We start from the raw sequence: 22,572 nt of genomic DNA on the forward strand, positions 1-22,572 counted from the left end.
TAAACTACATAAAACGTTTTTAATTTATTTTTTTCTCATTTGCGAATGAAAGTAGTTTTTTTCTGATTGCAAAATGCCTTCTCTCTCAAAACCTATGTCTTTGGTCTCGATTTTTTTTTCTCTCTCTTAGATTTTTTTGTGTGAGGGGTTAAAGTTCAGAAGGCGGGTCCTACGCTGATAGATGTAAGACACCTCTCCATTGGTCACTCGGAGTCTGAGTGACAGCTTGACAACTTTCCCCTCCCGGCCAACAACAACATTCCACTCCGGCACTTCCCAGTACATTTCTCTGTACTTGGTCTGTTCTTTTTTCCCTCTACACCAAACAACGTTCCCAAAAATAGCAGATCTACAAGCTTGCAGTGTGAGGTGCTGTGAGCTTGTAGATCTGCTATTTTTGGCCAAAGTTCTCTTCAGTGTAGGCAGGGATGCTAGGGTTCAAGTGGTTAATGTAAAAAAAAAACATGAATTTGGTAGCCCCCCGTGGTAACTCTGAGGGCCCCCTTGGGGTTACGGTGACGGACCCTCAGACCCCTGACTTAAGCATTCGTAAGCCTAGTACAGTGCACCTCTAGTCCGTTTTATTAAGTGTAGCGGTTCTAAGTGTTAAACTGAAGTGATATTGATACATTCCAAACATTATCAAAGTATTTTGCGGCACCCCTTGCGGCACCCACTTTGAGAAACCCTGTCCTACACTCATACAGCACATAATATACCCAGATTTTAACCGATTTTAGAATCAGAATAATCTTTGTCACAATCATCTTTATTGTCAAATCACAGGTTTACAGGTGTAAAACAGGGGGTGAAATTTGTTTTTGTGCAAGCTCTTGTTTGTTTTCATAAAGAGAAGAAGTGGGGCCACTAACTAACCGGGTACAGGGCAAGCAATGTTCTCAAGTGATCGTAGTGTATCTTGTCAGTAGCACAACACAATTTCATTATCTGGATATCGGACTGTCAGACAAATAATACAGTTTCCGTTCATAATCATATTTGGTCCGCTGTGTATTTTATTGGTGATTCTTGTGAATGAGTTTAACATAATTGCTCTCTTTACGTTTATTGGTATATTTTTTTAAGCTTTGAAACTTGTTACTTCAGATGTTGATCTTTTGTCCTTTCTAAGATGTACAACCAGAAGATGCGGCTGAAGGAGAGAGACCCTCTGTGCCCATGGTGATGCAGTGGCTGACTGGGCAGGGACACAGGCATTTGCTGGAGTCGGAGAGAAAGAAATTCAAAATAGTTGACCACAACTGTCTAGTCCGCAGGCCAGGCCACACTGTTTGTTATCCCATTGTTAGTGCTTGTAACACTTCCAACAGCCCACCTTGAAGATTACGAGTCTTTTAAGACCAACTTGCTTTCGGACATTAACGGTGCAAGCTTTTTTTACTCGTGTTAAGGATACAAACTTAAAGGAAAACTTGGCAGATTATGAACCTCTTACTTTAACCATTTTAAAAGTGTTTCAGGTCCAATTTTGTCTGCTCATTTATTTGTGTCATCACTTCCAATTTCACTTCTGTATCTTGACTGGAGGTCTCTATCCTGATTGGATAAAATTGGCATCCCAACCTGAGCATGCATTTTCTGTTAGAGAGCCGGAGAGATGTTACTAAACACTCTATAGCAATGAGTACTATCAGAATTTAGAGCTATTTAACACTTATTTTAACAAAAGAAAATCACTTACCCTCCCTAACGTTTGAAATGATTGCACCTTTTAAGGGCACTGGCAGTGTAACTGTTTAAAATGTTTTTCTTCTTTCAAATCTGCTCTACAATTGCTCTACAAATGGCAAGTGTGTCACAGTGTTTAAAGTTTATGTGAACCCAAGTAACAAGTTCTACAACAGCTTCTACCACATTCACACAGATGGATTTGGGGAAATATAATATAAACTCAGACCATTTGTAAATCGGTGTTAATTGTCGATGTTAGGGTTAGCATACGATGGCATACGATATAGCCCACATTTTGGTTAAAATGTCTTTTAATAAACAATTCACTGAAAATGTAGTTGTATGAATACATTGTGAAATGTGAATTGCTATATCTGTTAATTTGACCTTCAAATGCAGTTTATGCTAATTATAGGAAAGTCAATGTTGGATAAATAGATTTCTGCTCAACTTAGGCCTTGTCTGTGTATACTGAAATGCTGGATGAGAATGCAAAAACAAAAAATGCTTCTGCATACTAAGTTAGAACTGCATTTGTTAGGATTTAAGGTTGGCAGGTTGAAAATATGCATGTGGCATTTAAAGCTACAGTCCTAAATAATCTGTACTATTACCTTTTTAATTCAATGGGGCAAACTAAATCCAACCCAAGTCTACCACCAGGTTTCCCTAGGGTATGAGTTTCAGTGAGTGAGTCAGTAGTCTCTTGATGGGTATGTGGGTCCCTCACCTCTGCTCTTGTGATGCTGCCAGTGTAATTCCATAGCCTCACAGAAAACTATACCTTACACTACTATACCTACCTGACACTAACTAACCTATCATAAAGAAGTGACCCGCAGTGGATTCGAACCCTCAAGCCTTGGATGATGGATCATAACGTAAGCACACTATCAGACTAAACGTTTCCAAGGCAGTCTATCTGGAATGGGCCTGGCCAGTAGGCCAGTCACTTCAGCCTTGCCTTAATTAGAATAAAGAATATAACATAAAATAAATGTAGCTTTATTTTATAACTTCAAGGGTTCCCAAACGTTTCAGGCTGTGAATCCCTAAAATAATCATATTTGAACTGGGGACCCCCCAAAATAATCATACTTGAACTGGGGACCACCCACCCTGACAAGCACTTGAAATTGTAGGCATTAGATTTAGTTTGACTCGGTTCCACAGATAAATATTGTGAAAATAGCCGAACTACAAGCGCACAATGCCTTAAAAAGGTCTTAAAAGTCATTAAATTGTCACTTTAGAAACAAATGTGTTACCCTGTATACACTTATACTGTATAGGTTGGTTTGTTTACTGTTGCCCAAAACAATGTTGCCCATTAAGCTAATCTGGGGACCCCCTCTGAGGGTCCCGATCCCGAAGTTTGGGAACCACTGGCCTACTATAACAGTAACAATAACAATACAACAATTTCAAATACAGATCACAAACTGTAGAACAGAAACCTAACATTAGGGAATCATCTGAATTGCTAATAGCCTAAAATGCTCAATATATTGTAACAAATAGTGTAGCGCCCAGAGCTGGGATGGAGCTCTGACCTCAGTCCCAGAGGACCACAATGGAAACAAGCCTTTTTGTGTTATCCTTATAACAATCATTGTACAATTGTACCTCTGTATCCTACTGTTAATAAAGTATTCCATCAATTTGTTTACTCAAACTGTTTACTGTACATGTTTTTTTTGCTTTTGTTTTTATGATGTTTTGCATAGTAGTGTAAATCTGTCTGTCATTAAATGTCTCTATGAATTGAGTACAAAGGACCCCAATGGAAACAAGTTATCTTTCTTGGTTTTTAAATACTCTTAGCTGACCTTGCATTAAACTTTCATGTTTTTTTGTTTTTTTTGCAAACTGCTAATAATCAATCAAAAAAAAAACCATGCTGGCCGTAACACACCTCCATCCCTGCGTTCAACAAACTACATAAGGAAGGGGGGGAGCTGTCACTCAGACTCCAAGTGACCAATGGAGAGGTGTCTTACATCTATCAGCGTAGGACCCGCCTTCTGAACTTTAACCCCTCACACAAAAAATCCAAGAGAGAGAAAAAAAAAATCGAGACCAAAGACATAGGTTTTGAGAGAGAAGGCATTTTGCAATCAGAAAAAAATAACTTTCATTCGCAAATGAGGAAAAAAAACATTAAAAACATTTTATTTAGCACAACACATTTTATTACCCAAACATTTTACTAAGTATTTTGTTTTATGTAGTTTAAACAGTTTTTCCTTATTTTTTTACTCTTGAATTTTAAGTTTTGTTCTCAATTATTTTTTATTTTCTTTCAAATCTCATATTTTTTTGCTTGCAAATATATATTTTTTATTGCGTTTTTAATTTGTTTTAATTAAAAATATGTTTTTGTTCTGTTTATATAATTTCCTTTGCTTACAAATTATTATTTTTTGCTTGCTGTTTTAATTCGTTTTCATTTAAAACTATTCTTTGCTCTGTTTATATTTTTTCTCTCTCAGATGTTTTTCTTTTGTTTGGTTAATAAAGACACAAATGTAACTCCATAGTTAACCTATTTTGGGCAAATTAGCTAAATGTGTCCAAATCAAATCAAATTAGTTTTCAATTATTATTTAAGAAATAGCAGATCTACAAGCTCACTACGTGTCACGATGTGACGTGTTGTGAGCTTGTAGATCTGCTGTGTTTGCAATTTGTCAGAAGAATAGAGGGTTTAAGTGGTACTCAAATGGAGCCCAGCTGCAGTGACAGAAACCGATCCCCCAAAAAAGACACTGTGTTATTTTGAGTTCAAACTCTTCAAAGCCACTACACTGCAATATCCTGAGGAAAATTAATGCAATGACAAAAAGATTAAATTGTCTCCATGTTGTGCATTCTAAATGAGTCTGGAAGCCACCCTGTCTCTTTCAGCTCCTACTGTCTGGTACATCTATTTCAACCACTTCTTCCTAAAAGAATTCAGAAACAAATCTACACAGTGCTTGAGTGCATTTGACATAATACTGTGTGTATGGCTCAATGCACTTTCCAATATTTATCCAGCAGCCAACAGTTTAATTTAATAGTGTTCTACCCACAGAGAATAAGAATAAGAATAAAATAAGGCTTAAAGGAGCACGTCATCTATTTTCAACCTATCTTCATATAATTTGTCCTCACCCATGTTCATGGTAGATGACACCATTTCTGTCAACTCTCTCTGTGTCTCAGAGGAGGGCTGTGGACAGTTCAGAAACCTGCCTACCAGTGACATCATCGGTAGGCAGTGGTGTAAAGTAACTAAGTACATTTACTCAAGTACTGTACTTAAGTACAATTTGGAGGTATTTTTTACTTTACTGGGGCATGTCCAATTTTCAGTACTTTTACTTCTACTCCACTACATCTCAGAGGCAAATATTATACTTTTACTCCATTAAAATTATTTGAAAAGTTTAGTTACAATTTACTTTGTAGATTTTGATTATTATTACAAACATTAAAACAAACACATTTGAGTGCTTTTTCCACCACTGGTCTGCATACTGTGTGTCAACTTATTGACAACGCTTCGACCACAACCGGAGACGCTCTGAGTTGTGGTTGAAACGTTGTCAATAAATGATTCTGCTGGGAGCTGACACACATTACCCCTTATGCCTAAACGTTTTAGGCAACATTTTAGAATAATGAAAATAGCCGATCTACATCGACATGTTGTGAGCTTAATAGATCGGCTATTTGAACTATGTTTTTCAAAATAGTTATTTTTCTTCTCTCCATTAAACATAACCACACACTCCATTAAACATAACCACACAATAAAGGAATACTGCACCCATAAAATGACCTTGATTTCATGGAGATTTTTTGCTTTTTGTCGCATTCCTGAGACAATAATTCAATATTTGCGGTGTCCGCTGCGGTAGAAGACCAATGCATAACTATATAAAAGAATAATATAAACTCCAAAACAACTGTCACAGTGTGTAACACTGATGAGCCTAATGGTTTTGCTCTTGTTAATATCGGTCTCCTATTAACTTTAATCGGTCAAATATTGTATTATTAGCTCAGGAATGCAACAAGAGTTTTTTTTGGGGTGAAGTATTCCTTTAACAAGACTGACGGCAGCCTCACCTGTGCGTCTTCGAAGGCGTACCGCCCGGGGTCCTTGACATTCTGTGCGGTCTTGGCGTAGCTCTTGGAGTCCACGTTGATGGCACTGGGCGCTCCTGGAACCAGGAACTCCTTCCAGATCTCCTGCACCTGTGTGGGCACCTCCCGTATGGGCCGCTTCTTTACCTCCTGCACCGCCAACCAGAACCTACGTGGGAAAGTTAGATCCAATAAGTTGAACTAGCAAAAAACTATGTTGAATTGGGTCCTAATGATGTTTTATTTGTATTTTAACCACTTAAACCCCTGTCGTCTTAGAGAACTGAACTTGAGTTACAACTGCACTTTGACCACTTTTTCCGTCTACACCTAAATCTGTTCGCCAAAAATAGCAGATCTACAAGCCATTTGTAGATCTGCTATTTTTGGCTAATCTTCCCCCCAAAATATGGACACTGGGGTTCAAGTGATTAATTTCAGAACCTTTAAACTAAACTAAGTGAAACGTCTCACACATTATATTCACCCATTCACACACCATGGTGGAGGAAACCATGCAAAGCCTTCATCCTGCTCCCGGGGAGCAGTTAAGGGTTCACTGTCTGTCTTGCTCAAGGACACTTTGACAAATAGTAAGGGGGAGCCGGGGATCAAACCAGGAACCTTATACCCCCTTTTCAATCTATACCAAATCTCTTCACCGAAAATTGCAGATCTACGAGGTCGCAATGCTACATTCCCCCCAGAATACCAGATGCTATGGTTCACTTGGTTAATAAACCTCTCAAAAGTATCATTTATTTAAAGTCTACAGTCGACATCTGGTAGCTCTGCTGTCTGTTGGAACTGTGATTTCCAGAATTCAGCTCTAAACAACAACACGGATAAACAGTACCATTTCAAAACAAATATTTTTTGTATCTATTTTAACAACATTTTCAGAAACAGTGTGTGTTAGTGTCAGAGACAGACACCGGTGACTAAAATACTAGAAAGTTGTCAAATGTCGTTTCATTGGAAAAAGTTGCACAGTATGACTATCAGAATATCACTTGGACGATGCTCCACATTCTTGAGGTCCAGTGAATAACCTCACTATGTACCTTTCTAGTGACAGAATGTTTTTTTTAGCGTCTCAGGAGCATACTGTCAGTGCGTGTGTTGAGTGGGCACATACAAAATGGGCACATATATACAATAATGAAGTTTTAGTTCCGTGTTTATTTCATTTCGTCTTCATTAATTCCCTTCAAGCTGTCTGGTCTAATTACAAAGCACCTGCTGCCTGCCAGGCACAGCGTAACTGATTCACAGAAACGCAGCAGCAGCACCCGTGTCAAAATGGAGGCGTTTGTTGATGTTCCAGCCCACATTAGTCCATTTCAACCTTGTAATTAGTAATTATCTCACCGTTTCATACAGTGCGGCAGCCTTTCCCAATGTGTGGGCCGGGGACAGGTTGCAAGCGGGAGCTCAAATAATTGGTCAACGCTAAGATTGTATTAATAATATCGTTGCTGTCGGGCAGAAACCTCCTATCTCCATATTCTATCAAAGTATCAAAAGTAGCAGATCCGAAACGTGGCGCTTGTGGATCTCCTACTTTTGCTACTTTTGAATTTGAATCCTGAAAAGTAACTGTTTTGGACAGGTTTCCACCCGACAGAGACGATATCTCTGCTGTCCGTCAGAAACCAGCTAACTCCAACCCCAAAATGTTCAGGAAATGACAAAAACTAAACAAAAGGTGGAGTTAGGAGGTTTTGTTCATCACTGATGAGAACAGCTGAATGGACCTCAAAGCTCACAATGAGGTTGGAGGTCAAAAGAGGGTGGAGCCTGGAGTCAGCAAAACCAGCTAACTCCACCCCATGAGTTAGCTGCTTTTGTCAGAAGCTTTTTAATACTTTTCATTGGTTCAATATTTTTTTTTATCAACACACAGACGTAAAGGGTGTTCAATAGCACTGATTTATGGAAAAAAAATGCTAAAGCGGAAAAATGGAGTTAGCTGGTTTCTGCCGGACAGCAACGATATTATTATTTAGCATTAATATAAAATAATTCATGCTTCAAAAAAGTTCATGGTATTTTTATTTCAAACCTTGAACATTTAATTTTTCATTTAGATACCAATAACTGGGACCTTGTAGTATACTACGTTGGTTCCAACGATCGAAGTCGGAACACAATCGATCGATTGATCATTAAAAGAAACATGTTCTGACCACTTAACACACTTAAGTGTGTTAAGAGTGTCTCGGCACCCGAGATTTTCAAGTGGGCCCCGATCCAGAAAAGGTTGGGATGCAAACCGCTGCATTTGGTCGATTCCTCGTCCTTGTAATTAGTAATTTCCCCATTTGTTGGTTGCATTGATCTGGTTGTTTGGTATACAGTACAGTGCTCTCCTGAGGCCCGTATACTGACTGATGCTGCTGCTGTTGCTCGGTTTTCAATCAGCGATACACAAATCGATACAGAGCCCAATTGGCCCTTGCATGGAAATATGACCCTCGTTTCTGCTCTTGGTCTAATAACAACAACAACAACAACAATAACAACAACCAATGGAGGGCATTATGTATGTATTATCCCATTAAGACCTGAGGCCGATTCTACAAATGTCTTCTAAATCATAAGAGTTTTCTGAAACACTTATGTTGCTGTAATATCAGTGGTTCTCAAACTTTTCCATGTCAAGGACCACCCAAAATTGAAATTGTAAAATGTATTTGGCCGCGGACCCCCCTCTCAAAATATTTAGTTCCAGGGACCCTCCAAAGGAAAGATTTGAGTTACAAATGTTCGCTTAAAAAAATATATATACTCAAAGATTTGCAAAAATAGCAGATCTACAAGCTCATAGCGCGGCACTCGTGCAATTAAAAAAAAAACACATATGACTTAATGGGTTAAGCCACCCAAAATTATATGTGTTTGGCCGCGGACCCCATCTCAAAATATGTCGTTCCAGGGACCCCCAGAAGCACAGATCGGAGTTAAAAAATATTAGCTTTAAAACAGCTGCTATTTTTGAATAGCCAAAACTATCTTAAAATGACACCGATGTGTTCCCGGCCTTAATGGATTAAGATGGACACCCAACAGGCAAAAGAAAACCTGGGGAGGCCCAAGACCACCTGGCGACAGAACTGTGACAAGAGCTGGAACAGATGAAGCTTTGCAGCATGCTGCCAGGGACCCAATGCAATGGAGAGAGAGCTCATTGAAGCCTTATGCTCCATAAAGGCTTCAATGAGCTCTCTCCATTGCATTCGGTCCTTATGGGACATAAGTTATGTCCCATAGGGGATGATGAGGTAACTATAGAGTACAGAAGTCCTGACGTCACTCGTTCATCCCCTGGGTCGTAAAGTAATTTCTCTATGGGGAATAACATTGGGTCATCTTAGAATCGTCTCATATAAGACTTGTAGTCCAAAAATAAACAAACTGTCTCGGCGATATTGTCAGGGAGGAGGCTCTGTATCGTTTACAATAGTCAGTCACTCATATTTGATACAGTCTGTTTCTGGCGAAAATTTAACTAATTCGGCGGAAGTAACATTAGCGTTTTCTCACCGTCAGTTGATGCTTCATATCCATAAGAGTAAAACCCGCCAGGATCATTTGTTTATTTTTGGAACGCAGTTCTTATTTGACGCGATATTAAACACGTCTATGGGTATTCCGAATGGGGGGGGGGACGCGACGTAGGTAGGATGCGTAAATTACGTCAGACTTGGGTGCTCTATAGCTAAGCCACACTGTCAGGTCTGTATGTCGGTCCTGGATTCATTGTGTTAAAAGTCATGGCAGACTTTGTAACCGATTAAATGTTTTATTTTGTAATGTTATTTTTGTCATGTTAGACAGTCTGTCTGTATAGTTCTGTATAAGATACATCCTAACTCACACATGCAACCTGGTTCTCAGGTCCAGGGACCCCCAGGGATCCTTGAGGGGGGAACCAGTGGGTCCCCAGCAAAATAAATGACAGTTTAATTTTTACTATTATTTCAACAGCTAGAAGTTTGCCCAATCAGAGAATATATAAGAATGACTATTCAGATCAAAGGATGATCTCCCCCTCCTACAGTATATTAGATAGATTTCTGCACTAAATCTAATCTAACAAAAATATTCTCTTTCGGCGGTCCCTCGCACAAAGTCTTTGGGTGCCTGCGGCCTTATATGCATCAATTTGGGGATCCTTGATGTGAAAATGTCTGAGAACTATAATTTCTCTCTAGGCAATCGGAGAAAAAATCAAACGTTGAACTAATATAGTTATATAGCTGCGTAATGTGTAAAATGATGTTCCGAATTACAAGCAATCGTTGTCAGAAAGTACCACATAACACAACACACTACAGTGAGTAAACAAATTCAAAATAACAACATAAAACACGGAAGCAGCACCAACCTGAGGTTTTCAGAGCTGAATTCAGACTCTACGAACTTGAGGAACTGTTCTTGTCCGATCGGATCCTTCAGCACCTCATTGAAACCGAACCCCCACCGCTTTACTCTCTGCTGCCCTGGTTCCTTACTGCACACACACACGTACGTGCGCATGCGCGTACACACACACACACACACACACACACACACACACACACACACACACACACACACACACACACACACACACACACACACACACACACACACACACACACACACACACACACACACACACACACACACACACACACACGTATGTTTATGTGAACACAAATGGGTTGAAGGTGGTGTGAGATTAAGTACATCGGCGCTGTCGGGTGGATCGATTGATTGATTGAATACTTTGCTAACAGTTTGCAAAGACAAGCACAGGGAAGTACGGTTCAATACAAGGTCTGTTGAGAGGATTTTAAACCCAAGAAAGCACTATGGCTTGTTTCCATTAGGGTCCTTTGTACTCAATTCATCGAAACATTTAATCACAGACAAATATACACTACTATGCAAAAACATCATATAAAAGAAAACAGTTCATTTTGTGTTATTATTTAAAAAAAACATAAATAAATTGTGAAAATAGCCATTCTATAAGCTTATAACACGTCGCGGTGCGGCTATTTTCACAACTTTTTGTGCGGCACTCTCGTATGATGAAATAGGGCCTTAATTTACGAGAAAAAAAACAAAGAATTCAAATATAGAGATACAAGGTTTCTGTCGGACGGCGAAGATTCGATTTATGAATTATTCAAATGGTGGAGTACTACAGAAACAGACAGTAGGCCACAGCAGCGTGGAGGCAGATGCAGAGTGGTACATATTGAGAACTGTAGCATTACGGGAGCGTGTGGGAAGACCAGTGCTAAATCAAATAGCAGCCAGCCGGGGCTCAATAAGCCAATTAAAAGCCTCTGTAAAAAGCCTGCACACAATCAAGTTGTTGTGCTGTAAGCTGGTCCATGTCACACCATCCCACAGCAAACCGTTCACCGTATTTCAAGCTCCAACACCCCCGCAGGCAGAGGCTTAATACAATAGAACAGAGCCATAACTCAAGCAGGGATAATAGTAATAAAAATAATAATAATAATAATGGAAATGAGGGAAATGAGGGCTGAGCGACGTGACTTCAAATCAATATATATCACAATTATTTCAAACGTTTGCCTTGAGTACAGTGTGATTAAAAGGTAGGGTAAGTGATATTTCTCTGTTAGAATAAGTGTTAAATAGATCTATGTTCTGATAGTGCTCATTGCTTAAAGAGGGTTTGTTCAGCAACACGAGTCTCCCTGCCTCTCCAGGTCTTTAGTAAAAAAGTAAAATGCATTTTCAGGTCAACTGATGACACAGGCTATAGAAACGAGCAGACCAAATTGAAACTGGAAGACTATAGAAATGAAGCTGATAATGGGTACTCTGTATGACATTTGCAGCCTGCCTGAAAATGCATTTTCTGTTTATTAAAGTGCTGGACAAACACTAAACAGCAATGATTCCTATCTGCTATTTCTTCACTCTTGCTTTTGGTTGATTTTTAAATCTCTGTGTTGTTATTCATGTCCTCACTGTTTTGCTATTATTTTAATGTTTTATGCTTTTGCTTTTTTTTTGCTATATTAGTTGTACTTTTCGTACTATAAGCCGCACCTGAATATAAGCCGCAGCAGCTAAATTGAATGATTTGTACATATATAAGCCGCACTGGACTATAAGCCGCGGGTGTAAAATCCATAGATTTAGGAGGTCCCCTAGTGGCCGTTAGCTGTAAAAATCCATAGATAAGCCGCACCGTTATATAAGCCACAGGGTCGAAAAATGGGAAAAAAGTCACGGCTTATAGTCCGAAATTTACGGTAGTTGTATTCTTGCTCTGTAAAGCACTTTGAGCTGCCATGAAAGGTGCTATACAAATAAAGTGTATTATTATTATTATCACAATATATAGCTTTAACCTTTTAACACAAAACTTCTTGTTTTGACCCAAAAATATCACTTACCCAACCTTTGATGAAGGAATAAGAAAAAGAAAATATCAAAAATAGCCGATCTACAAGCTCACAACGCATCGCAGCGCGACGCGTTGTGAGCTTGTAGATCGTCTATTTTCGACTCGAAGGCGTACACAAATGAAGGCTTTGTAAGAGACTTTGGGGATGCATGCAGAGAAGGGGGGATAACACAGACAGACAGTATAAGAGAAGAGGAGGGATATGGAGGGAGGAAGGAGCTGTTGGAGGACGAGGAGGAGGAGGAGGAGGAGGAGGAGGAGGAGATGCAGGGGGACCTCACCTGGCCTCCAGCTCCCAGCACGTGGTGTCATCAGAGATCCAAGGGTTCGAGGGCTCAGGAGTAATGAAGACCGGATCATACTCCATATACTGCTCTGTGTAAGCGATCAGACTGGAGAGAGAGAGAGACAGAGAGAGAGAGAGAGAGAGAGAGAGAGAGAGAGAGAGAGAGAGAGAGAGAGAGAGAGAGAGAGAGAGAGAGAGAGAGAGAGAGAGAGGAGAGAGGGGTGTAGACAGAGAAGTGAGCTGAGTAGCTGTGTAAATAAGGGGGTTTGTTTAGTTGTATGAAAGAGTCCATTAGGTGACCTTACCTGTCTGCTACTTTAGACATCTTTAACCTGTGTCTGTCCAACTGTGCTTGCCAATACTGCATCTGAGGAGAGGAGACGAGACAAGGGTTATATATAATATAATAATCCTCTATAATATAATTATAGAGGATAAAACTATTCTCTCACTCCCAACTTTCCGCCATTAAGGGCAATTCACACCAAGCATGATGATGATAACTATAAATATGTAAATATAAAAAACTAAAATGGATGGCAGACAGGATGGCCTGGCAACCTCAGTTGCAAGTTCTGCCCGCTCAGTTTATGCTTGACCAACCTTGGGGGGGCACCAAACGGCATGGAGAAAGTGAAAGAAGACGTGAAGCAGCACTAAAACAGTGAAACGCGTCGGCGAAGCGTAATTTTTTTCCCGTGCTGAACACTTATAGCCGTGGACGATATCGTTTGGATCACTTTCAGCGCGATTTTGTGAACGATAGAAGTGTTGAAAGCCATTCAAAATCCATCTGAGATCTGGGACGCAATCCGTCACTCACCCTCGTAAGGTTTTGTTATCAATGTAGAGCTAATGCTAGCTTGTATAGGCTGTACTGTCATTAGCTCAGGTACGACTATCTCACCTCCTTATAATTAATAATCAGAGTCAGATTATTGCATGCCTCTTTCAGCACTCTGAGACCCCCCCCCCCTCTCTCTGTGGGGGCTCTGGCACAGTTGGACTGCACAGCTGTTGGTGCCACTGTTTACAGAACGTATCGTACATCAGTGTGGATGCTCACACATAATTATCGTTATAGTTATCGTTGTTGTGCTCTGTGTGAATGCCTGCATGGCGCTATAGTCTGAAGACTCAGCTCTTCAGACTCCCACCTCATCCCCTAGCACTCCTTGTATCACTTTCTTCTCATATTTTCTTCAATCAATGCTAGTTTACTGTGCACTGCAGATATTATCTTGGCCACTTATGCTCATGTTTTTGTTACTTGAATGTTATTGAGAGCATTATTGTTCAGACAGATACTGGGTTCATTGTTTACCTGGTGGCCTAGTTTCTACTTTGTCCTCTCTCCGCACTCTACTGGTGTGTCTATTTACCTAGTTTTTTGTTGTTGACTGGAGTTCATGAGTACTCTGCTTATTCCGATCTCGCATTGTTAAGTCGCTCTGGATAAGAGCATCTGCTAAATATCAAATGGGTTTCCGTGGCGTAATCAATGCATATTAAACAGGGGGGGGGGGAATGAAAAAGGTTGAGAATCACTGTGCTAAATGCCTACATTGTCTGTCGTATGATGGAGCTTAATTTAAGCAAAGGTGCTTTGTGAAGCATCTACAGCAGGGGTGGGCAACTTTGTAGATGGTGAGGGCCACTACATTTCCACACTCACTCTCGGGGGCCACATTGTTTATCGGCACTCTCGCCAGTAGTACCCCATTACTCAAAAATCCCATAATAGTGATAAATAAGGGATATTAACAATTATTATTCGTAGTAGCTTTGTTTTTATTTAGCATTTAGTAATGCTTCTATCAACTTAAATACAGCTGTACTGCTAAACAAAACTTCAGTTTCCCACCCCTGATCTACAGTATAGGGTTAGGGTGATCTACAGTACACAAACACAATTGGCCCGTGTTTGGGGAGGGAAGCCGGGCGGGGAGGGTGATATTTGTCACTACTGGTGGACTGTTGTAATTAAAATGGATCATGGACAGTTGCATGTTAATAGTTCACTATTTCGGATATGTTTAGACTACTTAGTTTTTATTTGTGATTTTGAAAGTGCAAAAGAAAATAATTCTGTTTTTATCAACATATTCAAAATACACATGAAAAAAAAGGGGGGCTGCATGCGTCCCGCGGGCCGCCAGTTTCCCATCCCTGATCTACAGTGTACAAACACAATTGGCCCGTGTTTGGGGAGGGAAGCCGGGCGGGGAAGGTGATATTTGTCACTAAATGTACTCCTATGGTCTGGGGGCGGCACCTGTCAGTGGGAAGTGTTGGACGGGAGGAGTAGGGACGAAGTCTCTACATCCTCCCGGTGGGGGTTCCTACTGGCTCACCTGCCAGTGAGGAGCCCCCACCAGGAGGATCCTCGGTACAACAGCAGTGACAACACTCAGATATGTGTGTGTGGGGAGGAGTCAATTGGCATAACAAGCAAATGGATAGAAAGCCTCTCTGTGTGTAGTGACGAATGGAGGCTGCTCTCTCCATGGTTCTGACGCCGTGTGAGTGATTGGACAGCGCGACGGTGACCGACACGTTTACCTGTTCTCTTAGCTCCTCCTCCGTCGGCTCTTTGGCTTCTGGGGCGGGGGTGTGGGTGGGGCTGTGGTTCCGAATGTCATTCTGCAGGCCGTACACTGACTGTAGAGACACACACACACATGCACGCACGCACACACAGATATACAAGCACACACAGAAAGCATGTAGGAAAAACACACAGACAGGGACCTCATAAGATTTGGGAAAGAGAGAACACATAACACACACACACACACACACACACACATGGAGAGAATATAGGGGGCCACACACAGTGAGGGAGAGGAATGGAGAGAGTGAGCGGGGTAAAAGTGATAAAAGATTTATATTTTGTGAATGAACATAATATGATCTCTCACTCTCTCATCATCCAGGTCACTCTCCACATCCCCATAGACTGACTAGAGACGAGCACGGAGAGAGAGGGGGGGAGGGAGAGAGAGAGAGAGAGAAATAAAGACACGGTGGACAGAAGAGGAAGGTAAGCGTAGAGGAGACCAGTGTGAGGAAGGTGAGGAGGAAGGTGACAGAAAGACCATTATTAAAAACAATGATCATGATTCAATGACAGAATTTTGATGAATTGTGAAGAGCAATCAACTTTGTACATGGAGGGAATGAAAACATGGACATTTTACTCAATTGCTGGTGTTTTTATTCTTTTTATGTTCCACAAAGGTCAAATAGATTTCTCCATCTGTCTGGTGTGATCATGTTTGAAGGTTTATTATGGCTTTACTAGTGTAGTGCTACAGGCTCTAACCCTGAATCTTCCAGGGATTTCTCTAGCATTGGAGGAGCATTTCAGTCGGTTTGCCAAGGAGGACACAAGGGCTGCAACTATCCATTGTTTTCTTAGCGATTATTCTATCAATTGCTTTTTCCTTTAATCAAATAACAGAGAAGCACTTTTTTTGTATGTCAACAAATCAAGTCGTATTGTCGCAAACCGGTGTCATGAAAACATTGTGAAAATATCAAATCCACAAGCTCAAAACGCATCACATCGCTATGTGCTGTGAGCTTGTAGAAGGTTTTTCACATTTCTCATACATTTTCGCCTATAGTGACATGCCCAAAATAGGATTAGATTATTTTATTAAATTATCGATTAACAATCATTTTTGACACTCACCTTTCTGGTTTTATGAGGCTGCTTCATTCGGGACGACTTCTTGATGTCTGCCTCTGTGGTGTTGACACAGCCGGGCTGAAGGACACACAGGAGAAAACAATTATGTAAATCAGTGGTTCTCAAACCTTTCAATTTCAAGGTCCCCCATAACTCTGAGTGTAAGGGTCCATTTAGAACTAATATCTCAAGAACAGATTCTGCTCAACAACAGCAGGGGGCGCTGTTTTTCCTTTTTGGGCGGTGAAACCGCCCCTATAAGTGAGGTTTGGATATTTGTACAACAAATCCTGCGCTGTGATTGGCCAAAAATGTACCCCGCCTAACCCTGCACCGTGATTGGCCAATCACAGTCTATTCAGGACTGTGATTGGCCAGTGTCACATGACACATGTGCATAGCCCTATATAAGAAACCATAACTTTAAAAAAACCCAATAATTTGTTTTTTTTAAGTTATGGTTTCTTCCATCATAAAGAGTGTTTCAATAAATGTATTTATTTTTTGTACATGATTGGTTGACTCCATTCAGTATTGTGATTAGCTAGCAAGACACCGCCCACTTCACACAGGGTGTGATTTTTTTTATTTGGCGATCAATCCCAGATTGATTTAGAACGAACCCCAAGGGTCCCTGGACCCCAAAATAATCACAGTATCTCAGCATTTTACATAGGTACATAAGTACGGAACTCTACGAAACCACTGTGACTACGTCTATTAGCTGTGACAGTCTATGATACCTAAATGTTTGACTTGTGTGAATAAGCACTGAGCCCGGTGGCCCGGGCTGTTCTACCATTCAGTGTGAAACACTTTTGGTGTGAAACGTGGATCTGAACTGGAATCCATGGTGGACAGATGCTGTGTTGTTTGTGTGTTGTTTGGCAGCCTTGGCAGGTGTGGAACGTGATACAATGAGAGAAACAACAGAGGGCGATAGAGAGTGTGTGCGTGTGTGTGTTTGTGTGTGTGTGTGTGTGTGTGTGTGTGTGTGTGTGTGTGTGTGTGTGTGTGTGTGTGTGTGTGTGTGTGTGTGTGTGTGTGTGTGTGTGTGTGTCTGTCCGTGTGTTTACAGCTGCAGCATAGCGTGCCAGTCCCTCTCCCAAAACTGCTGCTCCACTGTTCTGCCTTCTCCCCGTCCATCCATCCCTCCCTCCTTCCCCTCGGCTGTGTGAGTTCCACTCCTTCCTCAGCCCCTCTTATACCATCCCTCCATCTGTCCACTCTCCCTGTCCTCTCTAAAGCACCCATCTGCTCTAGACACAGAAGTGTGGACTTCCATTAGCTCACTAGGTAAGCCATTGGCTCGCTAGGTAAGGCATTGGCTCGCTAGGTAAGCCATTGGCTCGCTAGGTAAGCCATTGGCTCGCTAGGTAAGGCATTGGCTCGCTAGGTAAAGCATTGGCTCACTAGGTAAAGCATTGGCTCACTAGGTAAAGCATTGGCTCACTAGGTAAAGCATTGGCTCACTAGGTAAAGCATTGGCTCACTAGGTAAAGCATTGGCTCACTAGGTAAAGCATTGGCTCACTAGGTAAGGCATTGGCTCACTAGGTAAGGCATTGGCTCACTAGGTAAGGCATTGGCTCACTAGGTAAAGCCGCCGCCTGGGAATCAGAAGGTTACCAGTCGAGCCCCGCAGGTCCTGACGAGTCCCACAACAAACCAGATATAGAGCACCTGAAGCATGCGTGGCTTTAGCTTGATATGAATATTACAGCTACAGTCAGAGAACGTAAGTAAGGTATGTGCATTATAATAAGCTACTGTCAAGCAGTAAGTCCAGCCATGCTGTGTGTGTGTGTGTGTGTGTGTGTGTGTGTGTGTGTGTGTGTGTGTGTGTGTGTGTGTGTGTGTGTGTGTGTGTGTGTGTGTGTGTGTGTGTGTGTGTGTGTGTGTGTGTGTGTGTGTGTGTGTGTGTGTGTGCTCTCGCACTGTGCACCGTGCGCAGCTCCTCGCAAATATAGAACGTGAGAGAACTCTCTTTCTCTCTCTCTCTCTCCCTCACGCGTGTGTGTGTTCGTGCTGCGCAACTCCTCGCAAATAAACAGCCTCTCTCGTGCGCACGGTTGCTCGAGAAAAAAGTTTTGAATATTTCAGACAATTCTTTTAAATGATTGAACTACCAGAGCAGCACACCGCTGGGTCAAATGCACAAAAAAAATCCCTTCAGGGATCAGTAAACCAGTGAATATCCTTTTTTATTTTCTTCCTAGACAGTCCTAACTATACAGTCGGCTCGTGTTTAAGGGTAGTGATTTGGTTGAAATGCAAACCACGGCTCGCATATAAATAATTAAGTTCTCATTCACGATGACTTCTTTATTAGGCTGTAAATATGTGAACGCTTCCCCCATGGCAAATGATTTCCAAATGGTGCAACTGTTGTTGTGGTGATTATGCTCGACTCACTGACGCGCAGCCCTCCTGAGTCTCTGCTACTCATTTGTTTTTTATGTTGCACTCTTATATGCTGCAAAACACCATTGCCCTCCAGGGACAAATAAAGTTGAAGTTGCCTTGACCACCGCTCACTGCTTAACATGCAGCTTAGCAGTTGCCACCAGATGCACTCGGGAGTTGCAGAGTTTGCAAAAGTTTGCTTCTGTATAGCGTACGAGTAAAAAACCTTCACCGTATAGTGAGCCCTGTCGGGTTGAGCTTCAGTTCACGTCACTTCAGCTGCGCAGTTCAGTTTAGTTGAAATGATGCCATGAATTATTAACCCTTTGAGACCGGGAACGCATCTGTGTCACTTTTAAGATTTCTTTGGGCTATTCAAAAATAGCAGATCTACAAGCTATATCTGCTATTTTTGAATAGCCCAAAGAAATCAAAAAAATGACACACGTTCCCGGTCTTAATGTGTTAAAGCATTTATATTAGTAGAAACCGCAACCTCATCTACCCTTTCACACTTATATATATATATATATATATATATATTCAGGAAACAGTATGTGCAAGTTCAACGCATTACCCTGTCCCGGTCTCCCTACACTGGCGAGTTGATTTTAAGATTCTCCTGACTGTTTTAATAGGTTGGCCCCTGCATATGCTACTCCTGAACTTATAACCCCTCTTAACAACACCCAGGTCCCCAAGGTCAGCTCAGCTGACTCGTGGCTCCCATCTGTCCCGCTAACTTAACTCTGCACTCTTACTTATGTAACTATTGTTGTTTGGTGACTAGAGTTCATGCCTGCTCTGCTTATTCCAATCTTGCGCTCTTGCGTAAGAGCGCCTGGTAAATGCCTGAATAGGCTGTATGCAGCAGCAGCCATTATTGGAAAGAAATTGGGCCTCTTCCTTACTTCCTTCACAGGTGTTACCAATGATACTAATGAAGGCTCTGTTCCATTCTGGTCAAACAGAGTCAGGGTGCTGATGTTGTGCATGTTGGCTCACTGGAAGCACCAGTGGGTCTCAAAGTGTGGTCCAGGGACCCTCATGGTTCCTTGAGGGGGTTCCAAATGGCCCCTTACGGTTGTTTTTAACTCTGAGAGTGTACAAATGGAACCATTTGTACACTCTCAGAGTTATGGGTGTCCTTGAAATTTTGAGGTGAAGGTTTGAGAACCACTTTGCCACACTAAATGGAACAGAGCCTTCATTAGTATCATTGGTAACACCTGTGAAGGAAGTAAGGAAGCAGCCCAATTTCTTGCCAATATGTCTGAGAGAGTTATGGGGGTCCTTGAAATTAAAAGGTTTGAGAACCACTGACCTAGGCTGTGGAACAGCATTGCCCTCTGTTAGATCTGCCCCTCCATTGAATCCTTTAAGTCCAGGCTCAAGACTCAAGAGTTTTATTTACTAGCAATTGATTCCCCCTGATCTGGCTGCATATCTATCATTGGATGATTTATTACTTTTATGGTTTATTTGTGTTCTTACTGTGTTTATTGCTTATTGCTTATTTTGTGCCTTTGAGCTGTATGATTTATGGTTTATGCTGATGGTTTCTGTATTTACCTATACCTTCTGGTCTGTTCAGCACTTTGCCCAACAAGAGTTGTTTTCGTGCTTCATAAAATAAATGTGACTTGATGTGACTCGACAATACGCAGACCTTTTGTGTCAACACATGGCTGTAGGACCTTTCTAAAATGAAGCTGTACTGGAAGGAATGAAAGAGGAATGAAAAATCCACCAGCGGGTTGGAAGTTGGAACATTCAATGTCTGTGATATTTTCTCTCTCTCTCTTTGTACTAGTTTGGTATTTCTTCCATCGCTATGTAGGGGTGTGCCGATATATCGTCCCACGATATATCGCGATACGTTTTCGTGACGATATGTATCGTTTTAAAAAAAAAACGAAACGTTTTTTTTGCAATAATAATAATGCAAAAACAGAAGTATTTGTTTGCATTTGCTTCCCCCCCCCCCATATATTTCCATAAGCTTTTCCCCCCCATATATTTCCATAAGCTTTTTCCCCCCCCCCATATATTTTCATAATAAAAAAGTGCCATATATCGTATCGATATTGTATCGATGTCCTGAGCCCAATATCGTATCGTATCATGAAATTAGTGTATCGGCACACCCCTATCGCTATGCCCCACAGACATTTGTGTGCAGTGTGCACTGCACGCACACACACACAATTGCTGCAGGAGTTGCATTCATTACGAGGCATGGGCAGAGGTCTTGGGAGATGTTTTCTAACTGCATAACACAGAATGACCTTCGCTAATGAGGATTCGCCCTGTTCCAGTTGGGAGAGAGAGATATCATATCTGGAGAGAGACAAATATATTCTGGCGTGATTAATTATGTTGGCCCTAAACAATGTTACGGGTTATTAACAGGAAATTAAAAATGTCCATCAGCCAAATTACAGTCCCCTTTTTGAAGTGGTGAATATTATTCTGTTGGAGACATCTTAATTAGTTGACTTATGCGACCGATGTTTTCTAATGTTTTTATTTAAATCTAATCTGCTACTGCAGCGCATGGAGTTATCTTTCTGCCTGCGTTTGAGTGCTTTGAGGATGTTTTTCCTTAATAATATGCGTTAACTGAATGAATGGGTCAGACCTCTAGTGCATCATCCATGCTCAGACAATGGAAACGGAAAATAATTGCTAGTTTCAGACTTTCATTTTGCCTTGCCTTGTTAAGTTAAATTACAGGGTTTGAAACAGCGTTGTAGAGCAGTTATTTAGTGAATCATTGCCTGATGTGCTTATACCTTTCCATCCGACTAAAGACCCTGGTACAATGCAACTTGGCTTATAGCAGTGGTTCTCAACCTTTTCAGGCCGCGACCCCCTCTCGACATTAATACAAAAATTAAAATACACTTTTGCTACTCACCAAAACAAAGACGTTTTTTTTCCATGGTCAATGGAATTTTTCTATTGACAAGATCTGTAGGGGGCGCAGTGGAGTAACACATTTTTTTCCCCATCTGGTGGAATGTTGAATTTTCTGTCCAAAAAGTGTATTTTAGACTGTAGGTGGGGGGCTCAGAGTGTTCCCAGTAAGCAAAGTAGGCTTTCAACATATTAAAACCGTCTTTGTTTTGGTGAGTAGCGAAAGTGTACATTTTATTTTTACTACAGTCGAGAGGCTGCACTTCCAGGGGTATGCGGGCAATGCCCGAAAAGTCACATAGCGTTAAGGGGAACTCCTTCTAACGCTATGGACCAGAGCTAGCTGACAGGGAACTCCATATATGGGCATAAAAGGTACACCGACAGATGGGTAGCCTACAACGGGTACTCTGACAACGGATACGATGAGTACAATGGGTAATGCATATTAACCGGAGGGGCATGCGTTCCTAACGGGCATCATTCCTGACTTATCGCTCCCGAGTAGACCGGTGCCTGTTGGGACACTGGTCTAGTACTGTAGTGAGACGACTGGAATGAAGAATGAGGGGAATTATTATTTTGTCCACACACACACACACACACACACACACACACACACACACACATCTCCATTATCACAAACCAATTTATAATGGGGAACATAGTAAGAGAACACAACACAGCGGGACCGACTGGGTCACAACAGAACACAATGGAGCAGAAAAAAACACACAACACAACACAACACTATAGGGAACAGTAAAGGTCAGAGCACCACCACACAATGGAGCAGAGGATAAGAGCTAAATTGAAACAGGCAGATAAGAATCCAATAGAAGGAAATTGAGCCCAGAAGAACAGGCCTTCTTCAAACTAAACCAAACTAAACCAAACTGCAGCACAGAAGCAGAGAATGGCCAGCAATTACCTCCTTTAAGGTTTGTGAAATAGTGAGCGTTTAACTGCTTTTGTTGTTCGCAGGCTCACGGACGTCAAA

At 41.4% G+C, this 22,572-nt stretch overlaps 1 protein-coding gene across 1 annotated transcript in view; it reads right to left on the bottom strand.

Moving 5' to 3' along the window:
* Window positions 1–22,572, bottom strand: part of LOC308104997 (regulator of G-protein signaling 7-like) — a gene marked incomplete at its 3' end in the record, with an annotated part of 124,719 nt that overhangs the window by 1,506 nt on the left and 100,641 nt on the right. Inside the window, exons 10-16 of the mRNA XM_080455632.1 lie at window positions 16,252–16,326; window positions 15,476–15,517; window positions 15,117–15,215; window positions 12,860–12,921; window positions 12,550–12,660; window positions 10,217–10,342; window positions 5,809–5,995 (exon numbers count right to left, since the gene is read on the bottom strand). Coding sequence (XP_080311758.1) covers window positions 5,809–5,995; window positions 10,217–10,342; window positions 12,550–12,660; window positions 12,860–12,921; window positions 15,117–15,215; window positions 15,476–15,517; window positions 16,252–16,326 — 702 coding nt within the window. The remainder of the gene's footprint in view (window positions 1–5,808; window positions 5,996–10,216; window positions 10,343–12,549; window positions 12,661–12,859; window positions 12,922–15,116; window positions 15,216–15,475; window positions 15,518–16,251; window positions 16,327–22,572) is intronic.

Source organism: Gymnoscopelus braueri (genome assembly GCF_963280865.1).
Source record: "Gymnoscopelus braueri genome assembly, chromosome: 17".
NCBI classification, from domain to species: Eukaryota; Metazoa; Chordata; class Actinopteri; order Myctophiformes; family Myctophidae; genus Gymnoscopelus; species Gymnoscopelus braueri.